Below are 24,067 nucleotides of genomic sequence, written 5' to 3' on the forward strand. Positions count from 1 at the left end.
AGACAAATACTATCCTTTTTTCTGTGGTGTCACAGACTGGAAATCCTTTGCTTTTTGTTTTTACTAATGAAGACTTACATTCCTGTCTTCTGCTATATTGGATGCTTTGATACCAGACGTGAAGAAGGGCTTTCCTTCCTTCCTTGTCCTCAAAGTTTAATGTTTCTAGTATATGTGTTAATTAGTGCAGCCTCTTCCCCAAGTGATACTGTAATTATGAAGTAGTTTAGTCCTTTTAATGGAATAGTTTCTAATTTAAGGTTTTTTTCAAAGAGGAAAACTTTTCAGATTTTTTTATGTTTTCATGTTTCTTTCACATCTCTAGCCAACAAGGACACTAGTTATGACGAGTATGTCTTCTGAGTAAGTATTAAACATTTTGACTCTTTAGTCAGCACACTGTTTAAACTTGAATGTTGATAATCTTTTTATGCCTATACAAAATGAAATTTATCTTTGGGCCGTATATTAAAATTCTTTATTTCATTCTGTATTCTAGCTAGAAGCACATGCATACATGTATATGTCATTGCTATCTATAGTGTGTGTGTATGTTTGTGTTGCTATGGTGCAGACTGAAGTAACTTTCTTAGGTGAGCTCAACAGGGCTTCAGAGCAATGAAACTAAAATCTTAAGCAAGTTTTGTATTTTTCTGAAGGAAGCGTAAAAAGGAATTTTATGTAGTAAATGGTTCAGACTTTGAGCCCAAGACTTAGCTTTTTCCTCATACATTTTAATTATTACTATTTAAAAAGTCATAATCTGAAACATCAGTTCAAAATGTTTTCTTTCATATAAATAGTTGCTGAAGAAATATCAATTGTAGGCCTTCTGGCCACTTAGCTTCAAAACATTAGAAGCAGCTGCCACTGCATATTTTGGAGGAGAGTTAATAATTTTCTGGCATGCTCTTATCGTTCTCTTAAAAGTCTTACAACATAAAGAACATCCAACAAAAATACAATTCCGTATTTTATACTACACTTGGTCACAGTTTTTTGAATTCTTTTTCAAAACTCAAGATATTTCTACTACCCACAAATCTGTTTCAGGTTTGAAGTAATTAAATCTTGACAGTTAGATAGATATAAGTACTCAGAAACAGCACTTAGTGGCTATCCTTTTAGAAATTCTTTGTAAATGGTTGTCAATAGCTGTTAACAAGTATACTAATATATGTCAGAAACGTAAAATGGCATTAATACTTTTCTTGTCTTTAATGTGATTGGATGCTAGTGTGCTGTAGTTTAACTCCAGCCAGCAACTGAGCACCACGCAGCCGCTCACTCACTCCCCTCCACCCAGTGGGATGGGGGAGAGAATTGGAAAAAAAAAAAAAGTAAAACTTGTGGGTTGAGATAAAGACACTTTAATAGGACAGACAGGAAGAAAATAATAATGATAATAACAGTAATAAGAAGACAATAATAATAATAATAAAAGAATTGGAATATACAAAACAAGTGATGCACAATGCAGTTGCTCACCACTCGCTGACTGATGCCCAGTTAGTTCCCAAGGAGCAATCCCCCCCAGGCCAACTCCCCCCATTTATATACTGGACATGACATCACACGGTATGGAATACCCCTTTGGCCAGTTGGGGTCAGCTGCCCTGGCTGTGTCCCCTCCCAACTTCTTGTGCCCCTCTGGCCTTCTTGCTGGCTGGGCATGAGAAGCTGAAAAATCCTTGACTTGGTATAAACACTGCTTAGCAGCAACTAAAACATCAGTGTGTCATCAACATTCTTCTCATAATAAATCCAAAATGTAACACTATACCGGCTATTAGAAAGAAAATTAACTCTATCTCAGCCAAAACCAGGACATAGTAACACCAAGACTCTAACGTGTACTTTGCAAGTCATGCAATACAGGATCACTGGGGGGGAGGTAAATAGCTACAGTGCAGATAGAAGTCATGGAAAATAGAGGCTGTGATCTGCTGAAAAGAAGAGAACAAATCCTGACAGAGCTGGGGAAAAAGTTCTTTTGTTGAAAGAGGTTATTAATATATTATTACTTTTATGTTGCTTGTATGTTGATTTTTCCCAGCCAATTAATTTTTCATTAAATAAAAATGGTGATAAAAATTGCTTTTCTTCAGAACTTCATCAAGATTGTGCTTTTGGCTGTCTATGGTTGTAGGCATTTGTCGACCTGTAAATGGGTGAAGGGAAAGGGACTCCATCTGAAAGAACTAAAGAACAGAAAACAGTCCTCCAAAGTACAACCCAATGGCGAAAAGCCAGTTCAACTACCCCGTAGCTACAGCCTCAAAAGTGGTTCATTAGAAATTCGGTTTAGAGATCATGAGTTCAGTGGCTTCATGGCATTGGGTTTTGAGATTATATTAAATGCTACTCACTGATTCACAGCCAGCAGCTACCTGCTGTTCTGAATCACAAATTCAGTGAGATTTTGCTATAAATTTGCATCCATCAGTTTTTCCAGCTGACTGAAGTATAAACTAGTGAGTTTTCACTGTAATTTATAAGATATCTTAGATTCAATTTTTGTACAACAGGACTTCTTCCTCTCATTGTAAGGAATTTTGTGTAGACATAAGTGAGAACTAAGAAAATGTTCAGGCAGAGCATGGAAATGCGTCCCCTGAGCATGCAGTCTAGGCAGGGGCATCCCCTATGGGTTGCAACATTGCAAAAATGTTCACTTGTAGGCTATGTCAAGTTAAAACTCATAAAATCAAAAGGGAGTAGTAAATATTCTAGTAACATTCAAAGCCATATAGCCCAGGCCAGAATTCACACTGGACTGAGGGTCAGTGGTTTGATTTTTTTTTTCAAGTGTCTCCACATACAATATCACCTTTTGACTTAAGTGTTAAGTTAATTTGCTACACTGCTTTTACTATTCGTTTATTTGTTTGAAACTTCTTAAAAAATAGATTGCTGCATTCTCTGTGAAGAGTTTATTGCAGTTTTGTTAGAGTTCCTCTAAGTAGAGTTTGGTTTAGCTGGGGTATTTGGGGATTTTTAACTGAGTTACTTTCTTTGGAGTGAAATGTAGTGAGAATGAAGTAACCCCAGAGGCTTCTGGAGATGTTCTGAGTGCACTCGCATTATGTCAGTGATTAACTTAAATGTTTTGCCTGAGAGGATCACCATTGTGATAGATGTGACTGTGTTCAAGGTTGTGCTTAATTATTTTATCTTGTGTAGCATGCTATGGACATTTCCAAGTCAGCTGGGGGAGCAGATAGGGCACTGAAACTGGGCTTTCATTTACAGATCTTTAATGATCATTTATAATAATGATTCATAAAAGTAATAATAAGAACAATACATTGTTCTCATGCAACAGCTTTTCTATAGTGATACCAAGATCTCAATGTTTTCATGATGATGTATTTATGTGCTTCAGCGTAGCTATGTAGAGAACTCAAATTAGAATTCCAGTAATAGGTGGCCATTCTGGATTTTATATTTAATTTTATATATTTAATTATAATTGTATTTAAGGATGAGTAACTTTTTAATAGAAATATTGGCTCAGATATATAGGTAGCAAGTCAGAACTTTAGGAATTCTCTCTAACTTTAGACATAGTATTTTATTCTGATGCTGAAAATCTGATGCTTCCTAATGAAAACCTCTCAAGAGTGCTGTGTCTAAATGTTTACATTTCCTGGTAATTCTTTTTTTGATAGCACTGCAAAAGCAACGAAGAATGAGGCTCTGTTGTACTAGGCATTGTACACAAACAATATGTTAGATAATTTCTGCCTCAAAAGCTTCTATTTAAACACACAAGATCGATGTGGGGCACAAAAAAGCCTTGATGTGCAAGTAGATATGATTGTGTGATGACAGAAAAGGGTCTGTTTGGACTCTGTGGGAAGGCTAATGAATTTAGGGCTAGCAAGTGGGTAGAGGCTCAGTAAGAAAAGGATAAATGATTAGTGAAGAAAGAAATGAGGTGAGTTTGAGTTAATTTGTGTTGTGTGTATATGCTTTTATAATTCTGCATATCCATTCAACATTGTATGGTTTTCTTCCTTTTCTTCTTTTTAGGAAGCAAAATACAGTAATTCAGGTGGTGAATAAACTTGGAGACTTTTTGTTCTCAGATGATGTATGTGAAACAACAAGTCATGTAGTTACAGGGAGTCCTCGTCGTACCTTGAATGTTATGCTGGGAATTGCTCGTGGGTGTTGGATTGTTTCTTACGAATGGGTAAGAAATATTTTTTAATTTTACTACAGAATAAATTAAACTTATTTTGTATAGCTGAAATATCATGTTATACATGTAGTTATCTGAAGAAGCTGTTATGGTCTACTTTGGGGTTTTCAGAAGTTCTTGGTGATTAATTTCCCTTGGAATAAAGGGGTTTGCATCTTTGGTCACCTTAACGATCCAGTAATATGCCTTTGTGGCAGAAAAGACCAACAGCATCCTTGGCCACATTAAGAGCAGGGGGTTTGGACAAGACAATTTCCACAGGTCCATTCCAGCCTCAACTATTATATGACTCCATGTGTCCATGAATGAAATACATTTAAATAGCTGTCCCACACTTAGCTTTGTATGGAGTTTTAAACAAGTAACAACATAGTTGCTACAAGTTACTTTCTCGTAACAGGGTAGTCAAACATGAAAGCTGTATATTTCCTTGAGAAAAAGCTTCAAATAACTACTAAGATAGCTAAAGATGTAGATAACTACTATAAAAATCCAGTAAAATAGTATCCTATCTTTGCACATAAGGCAGTATTTGGGTAATCAGTATTCAGGCAATTGCTGTCCTGGAATTTCATTGCCCATTTTATGCATTGCGCTTCTCTGAACCAATCCACGGTGAAAACATCAACACCAGTACTGACTAGTAGCAATGCCAGATTTTCTCCAGCTGTCCTACAGTCTACCTTTCAGACTCATCACAGGATCCTCTATATCCCTCATATAATACCAATAAGTTCAATGGAATTGTTCCAAGGATTAGTTTGTTCCTGAAAATATTATTGGATCAAATGCTGAAGCTGTCTTCACTAATTTTATTGGGCTGCTATTTAGACAAAGTTCTGAAGTTACTAGGAGAGTCACATGAGAAGGAACTAGAGGAAAACTTCAGAATTCAGTTCTCCAATTCACAAGTTTGTTCACTCTTACAGTATCTGCTTATCTGTGAATATTGCTATTTCAAATTTTTTTAGAACTGTGCTTAAATCTTTCACTGAGGCTGGGTACAACTTTGTCTGTAAATGTCTAATCCCTCAAGTAATTAAGTCATTTATTTCGTTGAAAGAAAATATTTCTTCGGACTTTTAAAAAAAAAATATTTCTTAATCTGGTTAAATCTATGCATCTTATCATGTAAGAGCATTATTGTCTTATTTCTAATTGTGTCACTGGCATAATTTTGCCACCTTTTTACCCAAATTTGTTAACTGAATACTTTAACTAGAGAAGAGAAGCTGAAGCCTTACTTAACCATCATGAGGAATTCTGTAGAAAATTAGTCAGGAGAATTTCATTCAAGCAAAATAATCTCTTCCTTTTATTAATGCTAAAATACTGAATCCTTTAAATGCCTTTCTATACTGTAGTCAATCCTACCATAAGTACTTTCATTGGTAAAATACTTCAAATTGGATATTAAATTCAGTTCAATATTCAAATAAAATAATCAATCAGTCTGGAGAGATCCGTAGTACCTTTTAAACCAGGTATTAATTCTGAGCAGTAATGATTGTCTTTTTGAAGATGTTTCTCAACATTTTAAGAAGCTGAAATATTATCTACTTCTGCCTTTTGACTTGTAACATGGAGACATAATATAGGCTGCAATATTTTTTTCTTCTTCTGAGAAAAACCTAAAATGGTCTTTTCAAAGATGGATTTTGGAATAATATCATATTTACCATTAGACATTTAATCTTCATAGCACTCTATTTACATATTTCAAGATGAGTTATTCAAGTACAAATACGGTATGATCATTCGGTGTGCTAGCTGGATGGGTAAGAGGCCTTAAATAATGACTAGTCAAAGAGTGTGTTTTCAGACCTTTGAGAACTTGATGTTTGACATAAATTTTCCTTTATAGTGTGAATAAAAGAACATAGCTAGCGTGGATATGCAAAGGAGAACTTTGCACCAAGGCTAACCTTACAGCTGTATAACACGCAGGACACTTGTTGGAGCTCCATGCCATACAGGCTGCCTGCTACTGAATTAGATAAAATAGTCCATACTTGAGGACAAAGTAACAGAAGATTCATCAACTTGATTCTAGAGTCCAAAGCCAAGGAAAACATTCTTTAAGGTTGTAAGAAGTCCACAGAAAAACTATGTTTTTCCCACTCTTCTCTTCCCTCCCTATTTCCTCCTTTCTTGTGTCCTCCGTGACCAGCAAGACTGCATTCTACTAGAATCCGATACATTCTTAATATCTCAATGTTATCAGGTGTATTTTTCCTAACTTATGATACTCCTATATCCAGCATTAATGCTTGATCCATACTGTACTGCTTTATCATTACATTTTAAGCTAAATCTTTTCTAACTGCAGATTTGAAAACTTCTAGATAGCTCTTACTTCTCAATATAAACACTTTTATATTCTGAAGTATTTCAGCTTTTCTTAGTCTTTTTCCACATTCTAAGGAACTGTTGAATATGAAGACATTACTGACTTACGAAGAAAAAGTACTTTACTCAAGAATAATATTGCAAATCATAACTTGGTTTTGTCCTATGTGAATCTGAAGCAGTTTTTTTAGTGTTGCTATGCAAATACACTGCTTGAAAATTTCTCTGGCAAAGTCAGAAGCAAACTTTCAGTGACTTAGAATGGAGAGCTCTTGCCTTTGTGTTCATGAAAACTGAATGTTTTAGTGAGTGGTGACCTGATTATTTACTGCAGGACCTGTTCATGAACTCTGTATCTAATTTTCTTTTTATCTATGAAAGTAGATATGATGCCTTTGTATTCAATTCCAGAACCACAATAGACAAGCATTAATCCATCTTTTGTTAAGATAAACAAAATTAATTTCCAAACAAAATTCTGTAAATACTACAAGGATTGATAGAGGTTGTTACTGTAGAATTGGCCTGGAAAATGAAATGGGATTACTTAATCATAACTAATCTTTTGGGTTTATGTTTTAATCTATTTGTGGTGTTTGCCAGTTACTCTTGGTACAAACATCATTTTGGCGCTATAAGGACATGTTGTACACATTATACAGCATGGTACATCTGTTCCTGCTCAATGTTATTTACAAAGAAATTATTTTCACGCAGCATGTCTCTAAGAATTGTATTAATTTACAATTTTCTTGGTTCAGTTAAAGCTGATTTATACTGTGATTAAAAGAGAAATGGCTTGGATTAACAAGTTTCTTTTATTTGCAATAAATATATACAGCTATAAGTATAAAGCTAACAGATTTCAATATTCTTATTGTAAATTGTAAAAAGTAATTGTAAAAAACATACACAGGTACCACTTTAAAATTTATAACTTAAAATCCTAAGTTGCAGTCTTAACTGTATGTTTTTAAGAAGTTAGTATACTTTTCTTGGCTAAACACAGCAACACATTACTAGGTTTTGAATATTTTTAAAGGTCCTTGATTTATTGATGTGCTTAACTCTTATTTTTAGGTTTGGTTATGATAGAATGACTACAGAAATTATTTTTGCTTTTTGTACAGTTGTTGCATTTTCAAATATTTGGTTGTGCGTTTTCTAAAAGTAAACATAATATTCTTTGAATTTTTGTTCTAAAGTTCAACAATAAGTTTGAAGATATGCTGCCTTTCATTATCAACAAAAAATCACTGTTCGCTTCCAATAGCCTGCAAAATTGGACACCTCCCCTCACAAGTAAAACACCACTTGCCACATCACACAAAACTCCAGCTTTTGTAGCAGTTCATAGTAGAGGTTGCTGGTTCCCTTGAAAGTTGTCAAGCATAAGCTACTTTGGACTAAAGACTACAGAACTTGGTTTTGATAACAAAATTACTTTCTAAATTCAGTTTGCAATGTGCTTCTTGTAGCAACAGATTTGGGGTAAAAGAGCCCTTTACAGAAAGTTATTCTTCTACATACAATTAGGCCATTTTATAAGATTTACATTACTAGTTTATAATCAGTCAGATCAGCTTAGAATCTTGTTTAGTTACTGAGTTGTAACATTGTAAAGGATAACTTTATCATGCTTGATAATCTATTATGCCAGTTTTTGTCTAAGGGGAACATCTCATAACACCACTTCCCAAATTTCATGAGGTAAAGTTTTAGAATTTAAATTAAAACTAATAATATATGGATTTGTGTGGCATCTTCCAAAAGAATAAAAAAAATACAGAATATTTCAGTTAATTGTGAATCAAGCATGGGGATAATTTCACGCGCTGATGAAATTCAGCTTGTTCTAAGGTGAATAATAACAACAGTTCAATGGTGCATGGCTGTGCTAACAGTAAGAAACAGACGTCATCTATTTGAAATGGCTAGAGAACTGCTTAGGGAAAATGTCACTGCCAGAGGTAGAATTATCTTAAACGCAAGGATTTACTTTCTAATAAATTCCATATATCCCATTTTGGGGGTATACGTACACATCTTGTTCACTTAATACTATGTGTTGCTGTAGGAGCAGCAGGGTATTGGGGGGTTGCTGTGGTTTTTAAGGTTGCATGTATGAATTGTGTTGTGGACAAACTTGGCAAAGAACTTACCAGTCTTTTACCTATATGAGAAGCTTTATGGCTCAGCTCACATTGATGAAGCCAATGAAGAAAATAAACTCCTCTTCCATGAAAGCGTGCTTCAGAATTTAGACTATCTAAAAATTAGTAGGAAAATGCCCTTTATATGACGCAAGGGCAGAGCCATGGTCGGAACATCAGTCTTTTTCCATTTTCCCACAAAAACAAGGCTCTTACCACTTGAGGGATAGTCTCTGAACACTCTTTTTGAGGCTTTTAGTATTATAGTCTACCAGCTGTGACTTATAATGATAAATTGTTTTGAAGAATGGTTTAGAAAATCAACCCAGGAAAAATGCTGGATAGAGAAGTTTTGGAAAAGTTTTACCAAAAAAAAAAACCAAACCTAAATATAGTGTATTGCAGAAACTGAAAATATAACCATTTCAAGTAAGTTTTTTTCTGTTAACCATTTTGTGATGGCCTCGATGGGAATAGAAGTCTGCAGGTAGTCTAAAGTGCTAGGATTGCTAGTCTCCAAGGCATCCAGCTGGATTGATACTGGTTTAGGGGGTTGATACTGGTCCAATATTGTTTATCATCTTCATTTATGATCTGGATGATGGGTAAGAGTGCACCCTCAGCAAGTTTGTGGATGTTACAAAACTGTGAGGAGTGTTTGATAGACCAGATGGGTGTTCCCAGAGGGACCTTGACAGGCTGGAGAAATGGGCCAACAGGAACCTTATGAAGTTCAATGATTAACTGAACCAAGAGAACAGAACTGATATAGTAGGACTTCCCTTTTCAAATCTTTACTCTAATTTTATGTATCGTGATGCAAAAAATTGACTTTTCTAATATCCTCACAAGGTTTTAAAATTTAATGTAGCTATGCATAGAAATATGACTTTGGTATTCTAATGGTTTGTTTCTGTTGCAAAATTTGTATCTTTCTGATTGCTTGATTTTTCAGCAAATCATTTGGTTTGGGTAAATGAAATATCAAACCAACTGTTGCAACTGCACTGTTACTTCTAATTAGACATTCAAAGAGTTTGCTATTTTAGAAATTATAAGAGTTCTACTTACCACTTAATTTATTTTAGGTTCTGTGGTCTTTGGAATTGGGCCATTGGATCTCAGAGGAACCATATGAGCTTTCATCCATCTTCCCTGCAGCTCCTGTAAGTTTAATGGCCCTTTAAGCTTGTGAAGTTTCTTTTGTTTATCTGGAAAATGACTGACCCTCTAAATAGGTTTTGTGAACAAGAAGGCCTACTAGAAATTTTTTTTTTTTTTTAAAGCAAATACTTTAAGGCGTTATTTTCTCCTTCATCCGCTCCTTTTTGAAGGGTGTGCAAGAACTTAGGTATGCTTGGAAAATGCAAAAAATTGATTCACCAATTAATGTCTTAATAAACTAACTTCTTATTTAAGTACAAATGTCCTTTAATTTCTTTGTGGCATATTTTATTTCTATCTGTGCTTTTATATAAACTCGAGAGGCATGTTATCGCCTAATGGAAAGATTATTCAGGTCATGGCCTCAATATTTTCAGTCCAAAAATGACTTTGGCAATGCAAAATCACTGTGGGCTTCTAAAACTACTAAGTAGGTAAAATGAAGCATTTTTCCTGCCTTTAATGATCATTCTTAAGTACTGAATTGTGAACTAGCACAAAAGTGTGTATGTGGGGGTATGGTGCGTCTGTGCAGATCCAGGTGTATCTGCACCCCATGTGTTGTCATTGATTAAACGGTAATTTTATTTTGGTTTTAAAACAAGTAGAATTCTAGCAGGTTACTAGTCAATCACTCTAATAGGTTTGCCAAAAAAGTTTTCACAATTTCTCCTATATTGTAGCAGCTAGTTAAAAATATTATCATCTGCTACTTGTTTCTCAAAGTTTCATATGGGCTTTGAAGAAAGAACATTTAATGGGGTTTGAACTTTATTTTACTATAATTTTATTAAGAACTTTTAGCTTTCTAAATCTATAATTTATGTAAATTTACATGTTTGAGATGAAGACTTTTTCATGATTATATGTTGTATGTTCTCAAAGTGTAGGGAAACTGTAACAGTTATTCTGAAATAAGCCCAAAGAAATTAATCATCCATTATAGTGTAGTATTTTTTCTAAAAGGCGAAAGTAGATCTTTTTTAACAGAGCAAATACATTAAGAATGGTAAAACTTAATGTGAAAAATAAATGTGTTCTTTTTTTCCCCCCTTTTCTGTATTTGTATGAAAAAAGAACACAGTACTTCAGATTAAGCTGGTTCGAGTTTTCTGTTTCTTCTCAGACTACCTTTTTAATAACCAAGTATGCTATCAGTAACGACATACATGGCATTCTTTGGAAGTGATTCCTGCTGGGGTTGTTTTTTAAATTCTGTTTACAGTTTTTATTCCTAAAGCAGAAGTAAGGAGGGCTTGAGAGATGGTGAGAAGATAAAATTGAGGGAAGTTATGGTTGTGCTGAGAATGTGAATGGCCTCTGTTTGCAGTGTGCTCCTCTTGCAGAGGAACAAAGTCAGTGTCCAAGGCGACATTTCCATCACTTTTCCAATCGTTCCCTTCTTGAGTCATTCTGGTTTCTTACTTTAACAGATATCTTATTTTTAAAGATATGATTATTATTTGAGCATGAATGGTGTCTATGTTCCCTTTCTTTTCTTGTTATTTCTTTTCTGCTTCCTAAGAAGTATTTAGAGAAAATGGAAGTGCATTCTAGTCTTATATACTGTTTATTTGATTACAGGAAGGAATTAAAAGAAGGGGTTATCTTCCTGTTATGTTTTAATTATTTGTACCAAGTCCAAAGCAGTTGTTGCAGCCTTCTTTTTCCTATTATTGCATTCCTTCGAAAATGTCCTCCTCTCACTTCACTTTGGTGTTTGCAGTTTAAGCCATGCAATCTCATTTTGATAAAATGTCATTTAAAAACATCTTCACTCTAAAATTTTACATTTGTGTTGATAAATTACTCCATTTTCCCTAAAAATGAAAGTCTCATTAAACAATTGATCCGTTCAATGTCTACATCAGTATCTTCAAATGTCTACATCAGTATCTTCAATCACTTTCCCAAAATAGTCATCAAAAAGCCTTAAGCTTTATAAAGAGTTTTTTCCAGGAAATCGAAACTAGCCAGGCAATATTTAATTATTCTTGTCATATAGTGTTTTCTTACTAAAATCATGAAGGTTAATATCAACCAGAAGTTAGCAATATTTTCCTTTGCCAGGTTGAGCATTCATACTGTGCCAGATTCCACAGATTCCATCATGGGTTTTAAGAAGCTTTTTTTTTTTTTTTTTTTTTTTTTTAAGATTATTGGGCTGGATATGCTTACTATCTCAAATATTGGGAGTATTTTCTTTAGTTGTCTGATTAAATGCAGTGAAGCAGGAAATACAGTAATCTAGACTCAGCATTTCTATTACATTTCATAGAATCATAAAATATTTTAGATTAGAAGGGACCCCTGAAGGTTGTCTAGTTCAACGCTCTGCTCCAAGGGACTTGCCAGTCCACCTTCATGGTAATAAACAAATAAATTAAAAAGAAAATCTAATTTCCCCAATTCCAACTTGTGTTTGCTGCTTCTTGTCCCTGTCTCTTGTCCCATTGTGGTGCACCTCCCAGAAGGGTCTGGCTCAGTCTTCTCTGTGTCCTCCATCAGGCAGTTGTAGACAGCAGTAAGGTCTCCTCTTCCCCTTCTCTTCTCCACGCTGAAAAAGGCCAGCTCTCTCGGCCTCTCTTGGTATGTTGTGTTCTTCTTGGTATGTCGAGTTCCTTTACTAGCTTGGTGGCTGTCTGCTAGCCTTGCTTTTTTAAGACATTTCTTAGAAATTCATGAAAGCAATTTTGTGAAGGATTTTTTTTTTTTTTTAGTTTGGGATATGTATATCCTTAGACGTTTGCTAGGAGAAACAATAAAATACTAAACAGTAATCTTAAATGAATTGAGATTTTTATGCGACTCTTCAGATGATGACTGTTAATTTACATTTGTTAGGTTTATTTAAAATCAGATCATGAAGTAATATTGGAAGTATTTTGTGTCTCTGCTACCCTTCAGTAATGCTGACACACATTTTCAGTGAAGAAGAATGGTGGTGGAGTGGTGGGGTACTCTGACAGCAGCTTTAATAACTGTCAGTATAAAATGAAGAGTTTTCTTCCATCTTTCTCAAAAACATTTACTGTTTTTTAAGACACAATACCTTTTGTTAAGTAAGCCTCCAGAAATGTTGTCTGGGGTTTTTGTTTTGTTTTGGTATGAGATATGTTCTTGCCTTGTAACTAATTCAGTCATCTGCTGAAATTAGAATTTTACAAAAATATTACTTTAAGGCAAAGACTAAGCATGAGAATTAAAACCTAAAGTTAATTTGGGGAAAAAAAACTCCACAAAATTATTTTCTGTGATTTATGAAGAAATATCTTTTCAATCTGAACAGCAGTGTACAGTACACAATATTAAAGCATATAGTAATAAAAAAAAGCAAAAATCACCCAGTAGAGTAATTTATTCACATTGCGGCATACATTGAGGGCCTACCTATGGAGAATTCCTAGGGAGAAGTCCTAACCTTACTGAAAAAAAAAAAACCCAGTATGACTTTAGATAACTTTCAGGGGTTTTTTTCCGCTGTTTTTAAAATGTAGTAATTTGTATCTTAAGTCGTGAGCATAAATTTAATTGTATCAAAGAATATGCATACGTTTTTCCTTTAGGTTATTTTTACAAAATGTATAGATGTACTACAGCACCAGGTGATAACTGATTGTCATAGACAACCGGACATCTGGTGTTAATGCCGTTGTCTCAGTTTATAAAATACTTATCAGTTATTTTACAGGTAAATGACAAGGAAAGGAAAAAAAGTGCATTCTTCATAAAAATATAAAGAAATACATACTATATTGTAATTTCCAGGGATTTTTGTAACTTAAAGATAGTGACTGTAATAAGTACAAACTGAAAGAAATGGTGATTTTTTGTACACGGTATTTCCCAAGAATAAATGCAAAGTAATTAAATGCTATTTGTCCTCTGTTAAATAAAGTAATACAGACTATTGGAAAAAATCCCTGAATAAGTGTAAGAAGTTTAGGAGACTGTGGGGGGGAAAGAATGTATTCTTTAACTACAGTATTGAGCTAATTACAGAACAGTGTTTTTTTTATGTACACAAAAGGCAAACATGACACAGATAAATAGTTCTAGATCTAGTTAAGTGTTTTATATTAGAGTAATGTTTAAAGTTCAGTGATGAGGCAAAATGCATATTTCTAAAACTATTTTAGGTATTTTTCACAGTTCCAGTTATTTACTAACACGTACATAACATAAATGATCAGTAAAACAGAGTCCTTAAGTTGTCTGACAGTTTCTTCGATGTTCTTTTTATTCAGTCATTTGGCCAAACCACTGTTATATCAGGTTGATACTTTAGACTTTGTGTCTGGTTGAATAATATGAGCTTTAGGTGATCAAGGCTATTGCAATTCAGGAACTGTACGGAACTGATCCTTTCAGAACACTAGTGCATGTTTTCTGGGCTTGAAAATGAGACAAGTTGCAGATGTGTGTTTATATGCTCAGCAAATGAAGTCTTTGAAGACTATACAATACATAATTCAGATAATGCAAAAGCACTTAGAAATCTGCTGGTCGAATCATCATAGTTGTGGCTTTGAGAGAGTATCCCGAGCCTTTCCAGTAGTACCACTTGATACCATTGAACTTGTTGTTGTTCTGTCGTAATGGATAATACATTCCGTTGAGGTTAGAAGGACCACATGCATCAAACCACCATCCTGCAAGACAGAAAACAAAGAAAAACATCAGCAGAGGTAATTTTCAAAATAGTATATAAGGTCACTTTGTTGTCCTGAAATGAGAAAGAAATCTAACCCCAGGTTTTCATTCTTACTATTTGGAAGTGTCAGCATAAAATACTTGCCTCAAATTCAGAAAAGAAAGGTATTTATGTATTAACTACATATTCTTGAAGCTTATGTAATACACTGTAGTTTAAAATTGAGAAGGCAAGGTGTTCAATCAAGCTTAATTTATAATCGCTATCAAACATTATTGTTGGCCGTCTGAGGGCATAGTTCAACTTGTACTACAATGGTATTGAGTTGTCTTTGGTTTTTATCTGCTCTTTGGTAAATTTCTGTTCTTCACAGACTTGAACTCCTTTCTTAATTCTTTTTAGAGGTTTAATTCAGTTATCTGTTTCGGTTCTCTGTGCAGATCAGTTCAAAACCTCTCTGCTGAAACTTAGTAAGAAGGAAAAGGAGAAAAAAGCCGCCCAAACTTATTTTGTATCCTTATGGCCCTGACCTGTTAGTGGGTCATAAGGAAAATTTATTTTTATTAATAAGATAATATTTTTATACTTCTGTTATGATGGCGATAATGTGTGTGTTCTGTTTTGCAGGGCAGTAATCCAATTATCCTTTTGGATAAACTGAAGCTATCTTTTGTCTTGCAACTTGTGCTATAGGGAAATGAACCATTGCTTAAGAGATAACAGGAAGAGAAGTCAAATTCACAAAGCAGTTGTTTACATTTCAGAATGTGGAATTCTAGACTGACAAATTACGGAATGGCTTGTGTGGTTCCAGATAAAAATATCACCTAAACCTCCAATAACTAGTGAACAATCATTAGAAAAATGTAGATATCTCATGTATGTGGTGTATCTTTGCCATTTCATAATTAGATTGAAATACGGAATTAAATACTTGTACCCTTCCATGGCATGTACAGTATACAGCAGCTTTTGGGGCTTCTCTTCTCCTCTGCATAATTAGGGAAAGAGTTTGTGCCTAAAGAATCAGGAGCCATTTCACTGACAAACTGACTCTCTAAAACAGGTTTTTGGGGGAGAGTTAAATGTTTTGATATCTGAATGTTATCTCGTTCCTTGGAAGAAGAATCTGCTGTCTCTCTGATTAGTTCCACAATTACAGACTTTCTTGTACACCAACTCTAGAGACTTTTTTCCCTCCAGTTTTAACTTCTTGTTTTACTTTAACTAACCTTTGTCAAATGATAAAATATTTAATTTGGAGTCACCCTACTAGTGTTTCTATCTGTGAGTTTTGGACTTCTTCAATAGTCAAAATTTACTAAGTCAAAATTATCACTATTTATCTCATAGACAATTTCAGTGCCAATAAAAATAGGAAGACCGAGAAACAAAAAAACATTCCTACCTCCTGTTAGCATTTGTGAACATTTGCAAATACATTTGTCATTGTCTGCATCCTTTGTGCTAAAATCATTTCCTGGTTGGCTTATACTACTTATTTTGCCCGCTGTCCCAGTAAGTCCTTTAAGGTAGATCCTGTAGGAGTGAGGAATGGAAAAACAATTATTATGGGGAAGTTAATGGTAGCTGATCTGCAAAATAATGATGGAATAGTTTGCAATAAATATCCTGTTCAAAGAGTTGAGTTCTCTTCTGGCCAATGTACTGTACTGTTGTAAGCTGTTTTGCAGCATGTTTTCATATAAGCAGAAATGGTCAGCACAATAATCTAATAAACAGCCTCCACATTTGTAGAGATGACTGTTTAGTTCATGTCATATAAGAAGAAAATGAGAGCAGGTAGATAAGAACTCCTGGATTTTTTCATATAGATCATGCATTTCTTAGGAGTGTAAGTACAGTGTGTGCAATTATTTTTTTAATCAAGTTCAAAAGTTTAAACCAAAACTTTTTTGATTCCTATTTTGCTGTTAGCAAAACATGGCAATGTAGCATTACAACTTTGCATCTATGAGAGATAACAGCATTGCCTGGATTACTAATTACCAACTAGTAACTGATATTTTAGGAGTTTCTCAATATTTCCCTTTCTACTTTCCTAATTACTCTTCCTTTTCACATCCTTCATAGATTTATTAGTGTTACATCATCACAGGTATTTAAGTTTGCTTCAATTCCCTGGTAAGAAAAGCTTTCAGTGAGGCTGCTGCTGTTTGGATCTGCTTACACAGGTGCAGATGCAGTCTCAGTGGGGAGAGACACAGAGCACCGAACTAGGGAGGCGATTACACCGCTATTACTGTGTTACCTTGAATTGGAAGGACTTGAACCCTCTGCTCCCACAGTATCTCTTTGGTGATTGCATTTCTGTATCAAATAGCTCGACCTTCTCAGAGGTATTCTATTTGCTTAAGGAGGAGATCTGACTCTGTGAGGAGAATTAACTTGTCCCTGGATCAGTCTTCATCTTGCATGTAATTCTCTGCTTATGATAGAAGTTGTCTGTGGTAGTTTAACAGATTATTTTAAGCCATTTTATATTCCCTATTTGAAAATATTAAGAATGAATGAATTTTTATTCATTTAGGTTTCAAAAGATCAGCTTATTACAGATTTTCTCAAAAATCTCAAAGCTAAATATTCCGTTTTTTCTTAAGCTGAGTTCAAAATTCTGTAAGCCAATTTCTAACATAAATGGTATTAAAGGTTCCAAGTATAATGTATGAGCCTAGGCTTGATTTTCAAATACCATCTGAAGTCTAATGTAAGCAGAGTATTATTCATTTATTATTATTATTCCATTTTTAAAAGTACAGCTTAGTATAACAGCAGATGAGAGGCAGTGGATGTAAATTGAAATGAGAGGCTCTGACTGGATATCAGGAAAACATTTTTCACCATGAGGACAGACAAGCAGTGGAATAGGTTGCACAATCTCCACCTTTGGAGGTTATCAAGACCCAAGTGGATGAAGCCCTCAGCAGCCTGGTCTGACCTTACAGCTTTGAGATCAGGAAGTTTGACTCAAACTAAGTGCATTCTGATCTCAATTTTTCTATGAATCTGTGAAATTTCAGTTTTATGGCTCAACTCATAATCTTTCCAGCATTCAGAATGTGTTAATGTTTTTAATGTAATGGAAGATGCTCTTAATTGAATACTTTCTTAGGTTTATTCTCTTCATAATGTTAAATATATTCTTTAAACCACTGCTTTTTATGATGCATTCCATGTTTGGTTGCATATTAAAATAAAGTATCTATTTACAGACAACCATCTTAGTTTTCAGTAATTATTTTTTAATATTGTAAATGGACAAGGGTAATGACCCATTTTGCAAAGGTTGCCTTTATAAGTATTTTAAAGCATTACTTTAAAAAAAAATCTCTGCTGTAGATTCTGACTGTTTCCAGATGAAAAAATATTTGCTTTGGAATTGAGACAACTGTATACTACAAAGGCATTAAGATCTAACGTTTGGGGCCGGGGGTGAGGAGGGGAGATGCTGATAGTTTTGGATTGCTTTGCATATAAGTTCTCTCAGGTGTCAGATTGACTTTGTTTACAACAAATAGTTGCCAGAAATCTTAGAGAAATTCATTTTAATTTAGACAATTTTTCCATCCAGTCACCTAAAGACCCCTGAATCTGTAAGATTCTTATGAAAAAACATTTCATGGACCATGTAGTAGGAAAGCATCTGTTATACTGTAGAGACTCTAGTTTCTTCTATAACCAATCGAACAATATCTACTGAATTTACAGAGAGCCTGGAGAATGAAGTATGAACTCCCCATATATTTCAGCTGTGGCCGATACTATTTCAAAATGTATAATACTATGATACTATTTAAAATGTATAATACTATGATAATATTTATTTATATACAAAATATTTATTTAAAATGTATATTATTTCCTATTTTAACCAAATATGTAAGAAGAAACTGTGAAGCTTTACGTTTTACAGAATGATGGGAGCGTAAGTAATAGGTCCATTAAATTCTGGTGTTCAAATTGACAAGTTTGTTGGGGGGTGAGACTGGATATTTTCTATTAGCTTCATTTTCACAGGTAGGAGAGTTATTCTTTGAGAGTCCAAGCCAGTGGGTTACGGAAGGAGAAGGTAGCATTGCCTCAGTGTACTCTTCATGACAACAGACCCAGCTCCTACTAGCCACTGGCTTAAGAGGAAAATCTCCTTGCAGTATTATTCATCTTAGTCATCCACTTTCCAGAAATGTATTTATTGTGGGAAATCGGGATTTGATAGCAACTGCAGAGAGGTTCCTATTGCCCTGAAGACTGTGCGCTGCCATCCGCTATATTGGCACATCTATCCTATCTTATACCATACCATCTCTTCATCTTTGTGCATCTTGTGTGTTACACTCACCCAGTGTGCACTAGTAAAATACACATTCTCTCCGTTGGAAAAAAAATTATTGTTTTAGGCAAGAGGTGAAAAATGGAGGAAACGTTATTTTCTGAGTGAACTGAAAAATAGTCATAATTTTTATGAAATAAGGTCATGAATCTACACAGTCTAGACTGATTATTATCAGATCTTTTTTATTCAGATCTGATTTTTCTGCTTACCTGTATTTTAGTTCTTCACTTGCTAGAGAGAAGTGGTCATACAATGAATATGCCTCATTTCCTTCCCAGTCTTTCAGGTGTATTTTAAGAACGTAACGCTTCTGATTAGTCAGTTGAGAAACAAACTCATTTCCCAGCCAGTACTCCCCAGCAGGATCACCAAATCCCTGTAATTCAAGTTGTATATTTAAATAGCTTTGTTTTGTTTTTTTTCTGAGTTTGAAATGATCACTTTATCAGTTTTTAGGTTTAATAGTTTTCATTCTTTCAACTAAGAATTTTACTGTGTCTGTGAGGGTTATAGATCTGTAATATTTCAAAAAGTTAATTTCAGCAAAGACAAACTCAGGAATTTGAAATTGTGAATCAATATTACTTAGTAGATTTGGAGCAGTTTCTACTGTTGCCACTAGAAACACAAATATAAATAACTCAAAAAATGTGTACATATCATGGAACAGTTGATTAAAGGAAAGTGAGGTTTCTCTTTAAAAACAAACATCACACTTGCAAGTCTGCTGAGGCAAACAACTTGTACTGCTGTGACATTTTCTAAATGAACATCTAAGGGCAAAGACAACTTTTTAAACCTGCTTACATTCTAAGGATGCTATCAGTGTAACTTTATTATATGAGATTTCAGATAATAATAACTAATATTAAGGTTTCAGAAAGCATCGTTTACCATCTTGTACTCTCTCCACGTCCGGTGGAAGTCCACACTGCCATCTTCACGCCTCTGAATAACTGTCCAACCTCCTCCACCAGTTTCCATGTCACAGTAGGCCTACCAGAGGAAGCGTGTAACAGCGTAAGTCCATGCAGTCATGGGAAAACAAAAATACAAAGCATGTACTTCGCATAATTCTATATAGTGGCAAGTTTTAAAGTGTACAAATGCAAAATGTGTATTAACCTAAAAATGCTGGTTTTCATAGCTTTCATACAAATCCGTTGTGGTTGTCCACAAATAAATGTGATTCCTCAGTAGATATCAGGCTTAACAGAACACAAATGACACCTTGAAAATAGCTGATAGCTGGTGTTAAAGGGAGAAAAAAAATGAATGTAGATTCTGATTCTATACTTCCCTCTAGCACTGATATTTTCGTGAGTTTCCTTATGAAATATTTCTCCTAAAAGTTGTTTTCACTTCTCCATCTTTTTTGTGAGAAACCCATTCAAATTTCCCATGGCTTGTCAGAGTATACATACTGTTAAATTCAGGCAGTGAGCAAACTGAAATATGTTTTTATTTCCACTGTCATTGTTCAGTGCCTTTGCAGATGTTCTGACCCCGAAGTTAAATCTAAGTGTAGAACAATTAATTATTATCTGAAAGTTAAATCTTGAAGACATGTTATTATACGAACTGAGATGAATATCTTATATTCTAGAACAAAAAAGTAACAACTATCAGATGTTTCCAAATATTCATAAATCGTCTTTGATTTTACCAAGTTATTGCTAAACATTCGAAAGGATTAACACGTAATAGGCAGTTCACTGAACAGAGTTTTAGAATACCCAATAAAGGCATCCCTGGCACAGTAAAATTCAAGTTTATAGGTGACTTGTTCAGTCAATCTCCTTCTACATTAAAATAGAAGGTGACTGACTTACTTAAATAGAATTCTGGTGTATGTATGTTCACTGTAGTGGCAGAGATAAAAGGTATTACTGAACGTGCCAATACACTGGGGGGATATTGATGGAAAAAAAACCTTTTGAAAATTTAGAGGGGATTTTGGAGTGATGTTTAGGAGAAATAGGTGATAAATTAACAAGAAAATCTTGTGAATATGTGAATATTTAGGACCATTTTTCTTGAGAAAGGATTTTAAATTGTTGTGTCTAATTCTGCTTTTCTGTAAGTAGCAGAATTTAAAAGTAGATGTGTGAAGTCAGTGGAGTTAAGCTGGTGTGAAATAGTATAATGAAAGTCAAACTGAAATCAGTATCTGTTTAAATTGCATGTTAGTACTGATACTAATTTAAGAAAAATCTTAAATTTCTTGTACAAGTATTCCTGTTTGGAGAGTTCACAGTTAATGCTTTAGGCTCTCTCATTTGGAAGTTTAATTTTTATTTTTACCACTTTCTGCCAAGATACTGAAGTTCTATGCCCTCTTCAGAATTATTTCACATCTTTGAAAAGTTTTTAAATTATAGTTTGAGAATTAAACTATGTTAACTTCTAACCTGTATTCTAGATCTTCCATCAGTTAGTGAAGTTGCATCTTCCCATACAGTAGTGAGGCCAAGATATGGCTTCTTACACTTTGATAGGATATTTCATCTGTGCAGATTAATTAAAAAAAAACACCTAGACTGGAGTGTTTCATTATGAATTTTGATGTTTCCTTCTTTGTTTAAAAAAAAATCTCTCAGTGATATTCCTTCTTACCTAACTTACTACTGCTGCTTGTCACAATATGCCTATAAATGCCCCAAATCATGATGGAATGACACTGAACCTGTATGTCTTTTTCATCCTCTGCTATGGGAGACTGTCTCAGCATTGTTAGCAGATAGCAGTTTTGAGTTCTTTGAACTGTTAGACATCCTGGAAATTCACTGAAAAAGTGGGACTTCAGAGAAGCCAGAGTTTCCTTCTGTCCTGTGGCAGTGTTTTGTGCATCATCTTAGGAAGAAAAGCATGCTCCTTACTAAGTTTTCAATATAGCTGGCTCTTTTAGGGTTTGCATGTATTTCTGTGTATGTGTATGGTACATATGTTATACACACACATATATTTACATGCATCAAACAGGGTATTTACAGTGCAAGCAGTGGTATATATACTGTTTAAAGACTTTTGAAAGGAAAGCAAGCCCTTAGAGCTGCAAATAATAAACATATTAGTGTTTCAATAGGCTGTAACACATTGGAAATCCGAAGCAGATACTGTATTTTGAGGTTGTATCTAGACTCTCTGTTCAACATCAGAGAATCCTGAGACATTCAACTGGAGATTTTTAGGAAAGATAAAAAAAATAAAGAGTTGGATTAGGGATTACTTGTTAAAGTATGTCATGTGAATGGAATTTAATTGAAAACAACTTTAATTTGTACTGGTGTATGCAATTCCTTGCACCTTATAGCCTGGTTTTTGTTTGATTTTACTAACCTCTGTATTTAATGACTGATGAAGATTTGGTAATAGTATATAAATTAAATTTAGTAAAAATAAAAATTGCCTTGAAAAGGAAAGGCTGAAGATAAGGTATTGTAAAAGATGATCAATGTCTTAGAAAGCTAATTCATGTGAAGTGTAATGCCTATGTGAAAATTAATTTCCACAGGAGGCTATGAAGAGGGGTACTAGGGATGGGCTAAAGCAGATGCAGATGCTTTTTATTAAGCATTGCTACAAGTTAAAATGCTGATTTAACAGTGGTCAGATATCATTGGCTGTAGAGAAAGTTGTTGACTCTGAAGCTTCACCCCCCGAAAGGACAGTATAAGCAGCCAGACTGAGAATAGAACTGTTTCACCCTTCTCTGAAACACATAGTTTTTAACCACTTACAGAGGGAGGCCAGGTATTAATTTACATGAGCCACTGGTCCAGTCTGATATTGCTATTGTAGACGTTAATTGATGATTTTGAATGTTACATGCAATTTCCTTGATGCCTATCATCTAAATATCAATTCAGCTGGAATTATTACTTTGAAGATATAAATTCTTTAAAATAGCACTTTAATTAGTTCTAATGAGATTAAAATATTCTCAAACAGTGAATGACTGTGAATGTCTTACATAAAATATTCCTGTTACAGCCAGTATCCATTTTGTATGTGAATGGTAAGACAACTAGCTTTTATAGACACTATAGACTCTTTGGGATAAATGCTGGGGTACTGCAAATTTGTTCCCAAAGGGAGAAGCAATTTAGTAGGAACTGAAACACATAACAAGAAATTGAAGAAGAGAAGTCCATAAAAATCTCACGTAGATTTTTTCTTACCAGTAATGATTTTATGAAGTTTATGTGAATTTGGGAGTATAATTTTTCCACACCAAAAAATTTCATGTTGGCCATCTGTAAGTACTTCTAAAAGATGCCACTTTTATGGCCTTAGAAGGGGAAATCCTTTTCTTTCTTGGGTGGAAAGTGTGGCACAGGCAAAGGGAATGTACTGGTTACATCATCTCCTTCTAGTGTCATAGTAACTGTTTTAAAAGATGAGAAGATTATTGCTGTTTGAGATTTCAGTGTATGGTTTCTAACTGCTGTACTTCGTGGTTGCACACTTGCTCCCCTGAACTAGCTAAAAAGTGAAAATTCTTTTTATCACCTATTAGGTAAGCATCATACAGCGAAATGTTTTGCTTTCAGGCTTGACTGGCAATTCAGAACCCATCTTTCAAGCCCTCACACATGCAGCTTTGCTTATGAAATCATTCCTTTGCTTTCCAGATCATTTCCCTAGAAATCAATTCTCTGACTACTTACTGTAAAACTAGGACCTTCAAATTTACATACACACTTGATTTTTCATTTGGGAAAAAATAAAGTCAATGAAGAAAAATGGCAGTAAAGATTACAGAAAGAAAATTAATGAAATAAGTTGATCTATTTTTATTACTCTTTACTAAAAATACTTAAGTAAATGATGTATATTTATAAGTATTTTTAAGGAGGGAGATAGATAGGCTATTCAGTAAAATGAAGATTAAGGAAAAGATTTGCTTAGTTTAAAATAAACACAATAAATTGCTGTGTCAGTCTGCAGAGAGAACAATTTCTTTATGATGTATGTGAAAGATGAGGGGAGAGGAAGCATTTATTTGGACTATAACTTCTTTTAAAAAAAAAAAATTATCATTCTCCAGTAAAATGATATGCATGTAAGGCCTTCTCATTACTAGAACAGAACTCTTTTGACCTTTCAGCCTAGCCTAGGTTTTATATTCAAAAGGAAGAAATGTAACATTTCATAAAACTAATAAAAATAGATACCAAGATTAG

General features: G+C 34.3%; 2 protein-coding genes across 6 annotated transcripts in view; one reads left to right on the top strand and one right to left on the bottom strand.

Moving 5' to 3' along the window:
* Positions 1 to 24,067, top strand: part of MCPH1 (microcephalin 1) — a 129,799-nt gene that overhangs the window by 36,376 nt on the left and 69,356 nt on the right. For 3 of the 4 annotated variants that reach the window (XR_008238460.1, XM_052809424.1, XM_052809425.1), the window contains 3 exons: positions 326 to 363; positions 4,036 to 4,198; positions 9,798 to 9,875. Coding sequence is in view for 3 of the 4 variants with exons in the window: in XM_052809424.1 (XP_052665384.1) it covers positions 326 to 363; positions 4,036 to 4,198; positions 9,798 to 9,875 (279 nt within the window). In the remaining variant the exon portion in view is untranslated. Of the gene's footprint in view, positions 1 to 325; positions 364 to 4,035; positions 4,199 to 9,797; positions 9,876 to 12,344; positions 13,091 to 24,067 lie in introns of those variants that run through there. The other variant, XM_052809426.1, reaches the window with a different exon arrangement.
* ANGPT2 (angiopoietin 2) overlaps positions 13,214 to 24,067 on the bottom strand; it is a 44,128-nt gene continuing 33,274 nt past the window's right edge. For both annotated transcript variants that reach the window (XM_052809428.1, XM_052809427.1), the window contains 4 exons: positions 19,776 to 19,877; positions 19,091 to 19,257; positions 15,936 to 16,066; positions 13,214 to 14,525 (listed from right to left, as the gene is read on the bottom strand). In XM_052809428.1, coding sequence (XP_052665388.1) covers positions 14,365 to 14,525; positions 15,936 to 16,066; positions 19,091 to 19,257; positions 19,776 to 19,877 — 561 coding nt within the window. In that variant the 3' untranslated portion in view covers positions 13,214 to 14,364. The remainder of the gene's footprint in view (positions 14,526 to 15,935; positions 16,067 to 19,090; positions 19,258 to 19,775; positions 19,878 to 24,067) is intronic.

The sequence above is a fragment of the Harpia harpyja genome, chromosome 15 (assembly GCF_026419915.1).
Source record: "Harpia harpyja isolate bHarHar1 chromosome 15, bHarHar1 primary haplotype, whole genome shotgun sequence".
In the NCBI taxonomy this organism is placed as follows: Eukaryota; Metazoa; Chordata; class Aves; order Accipitriformes; family Accipitridae; genus Harpia; species Harpia harpyja.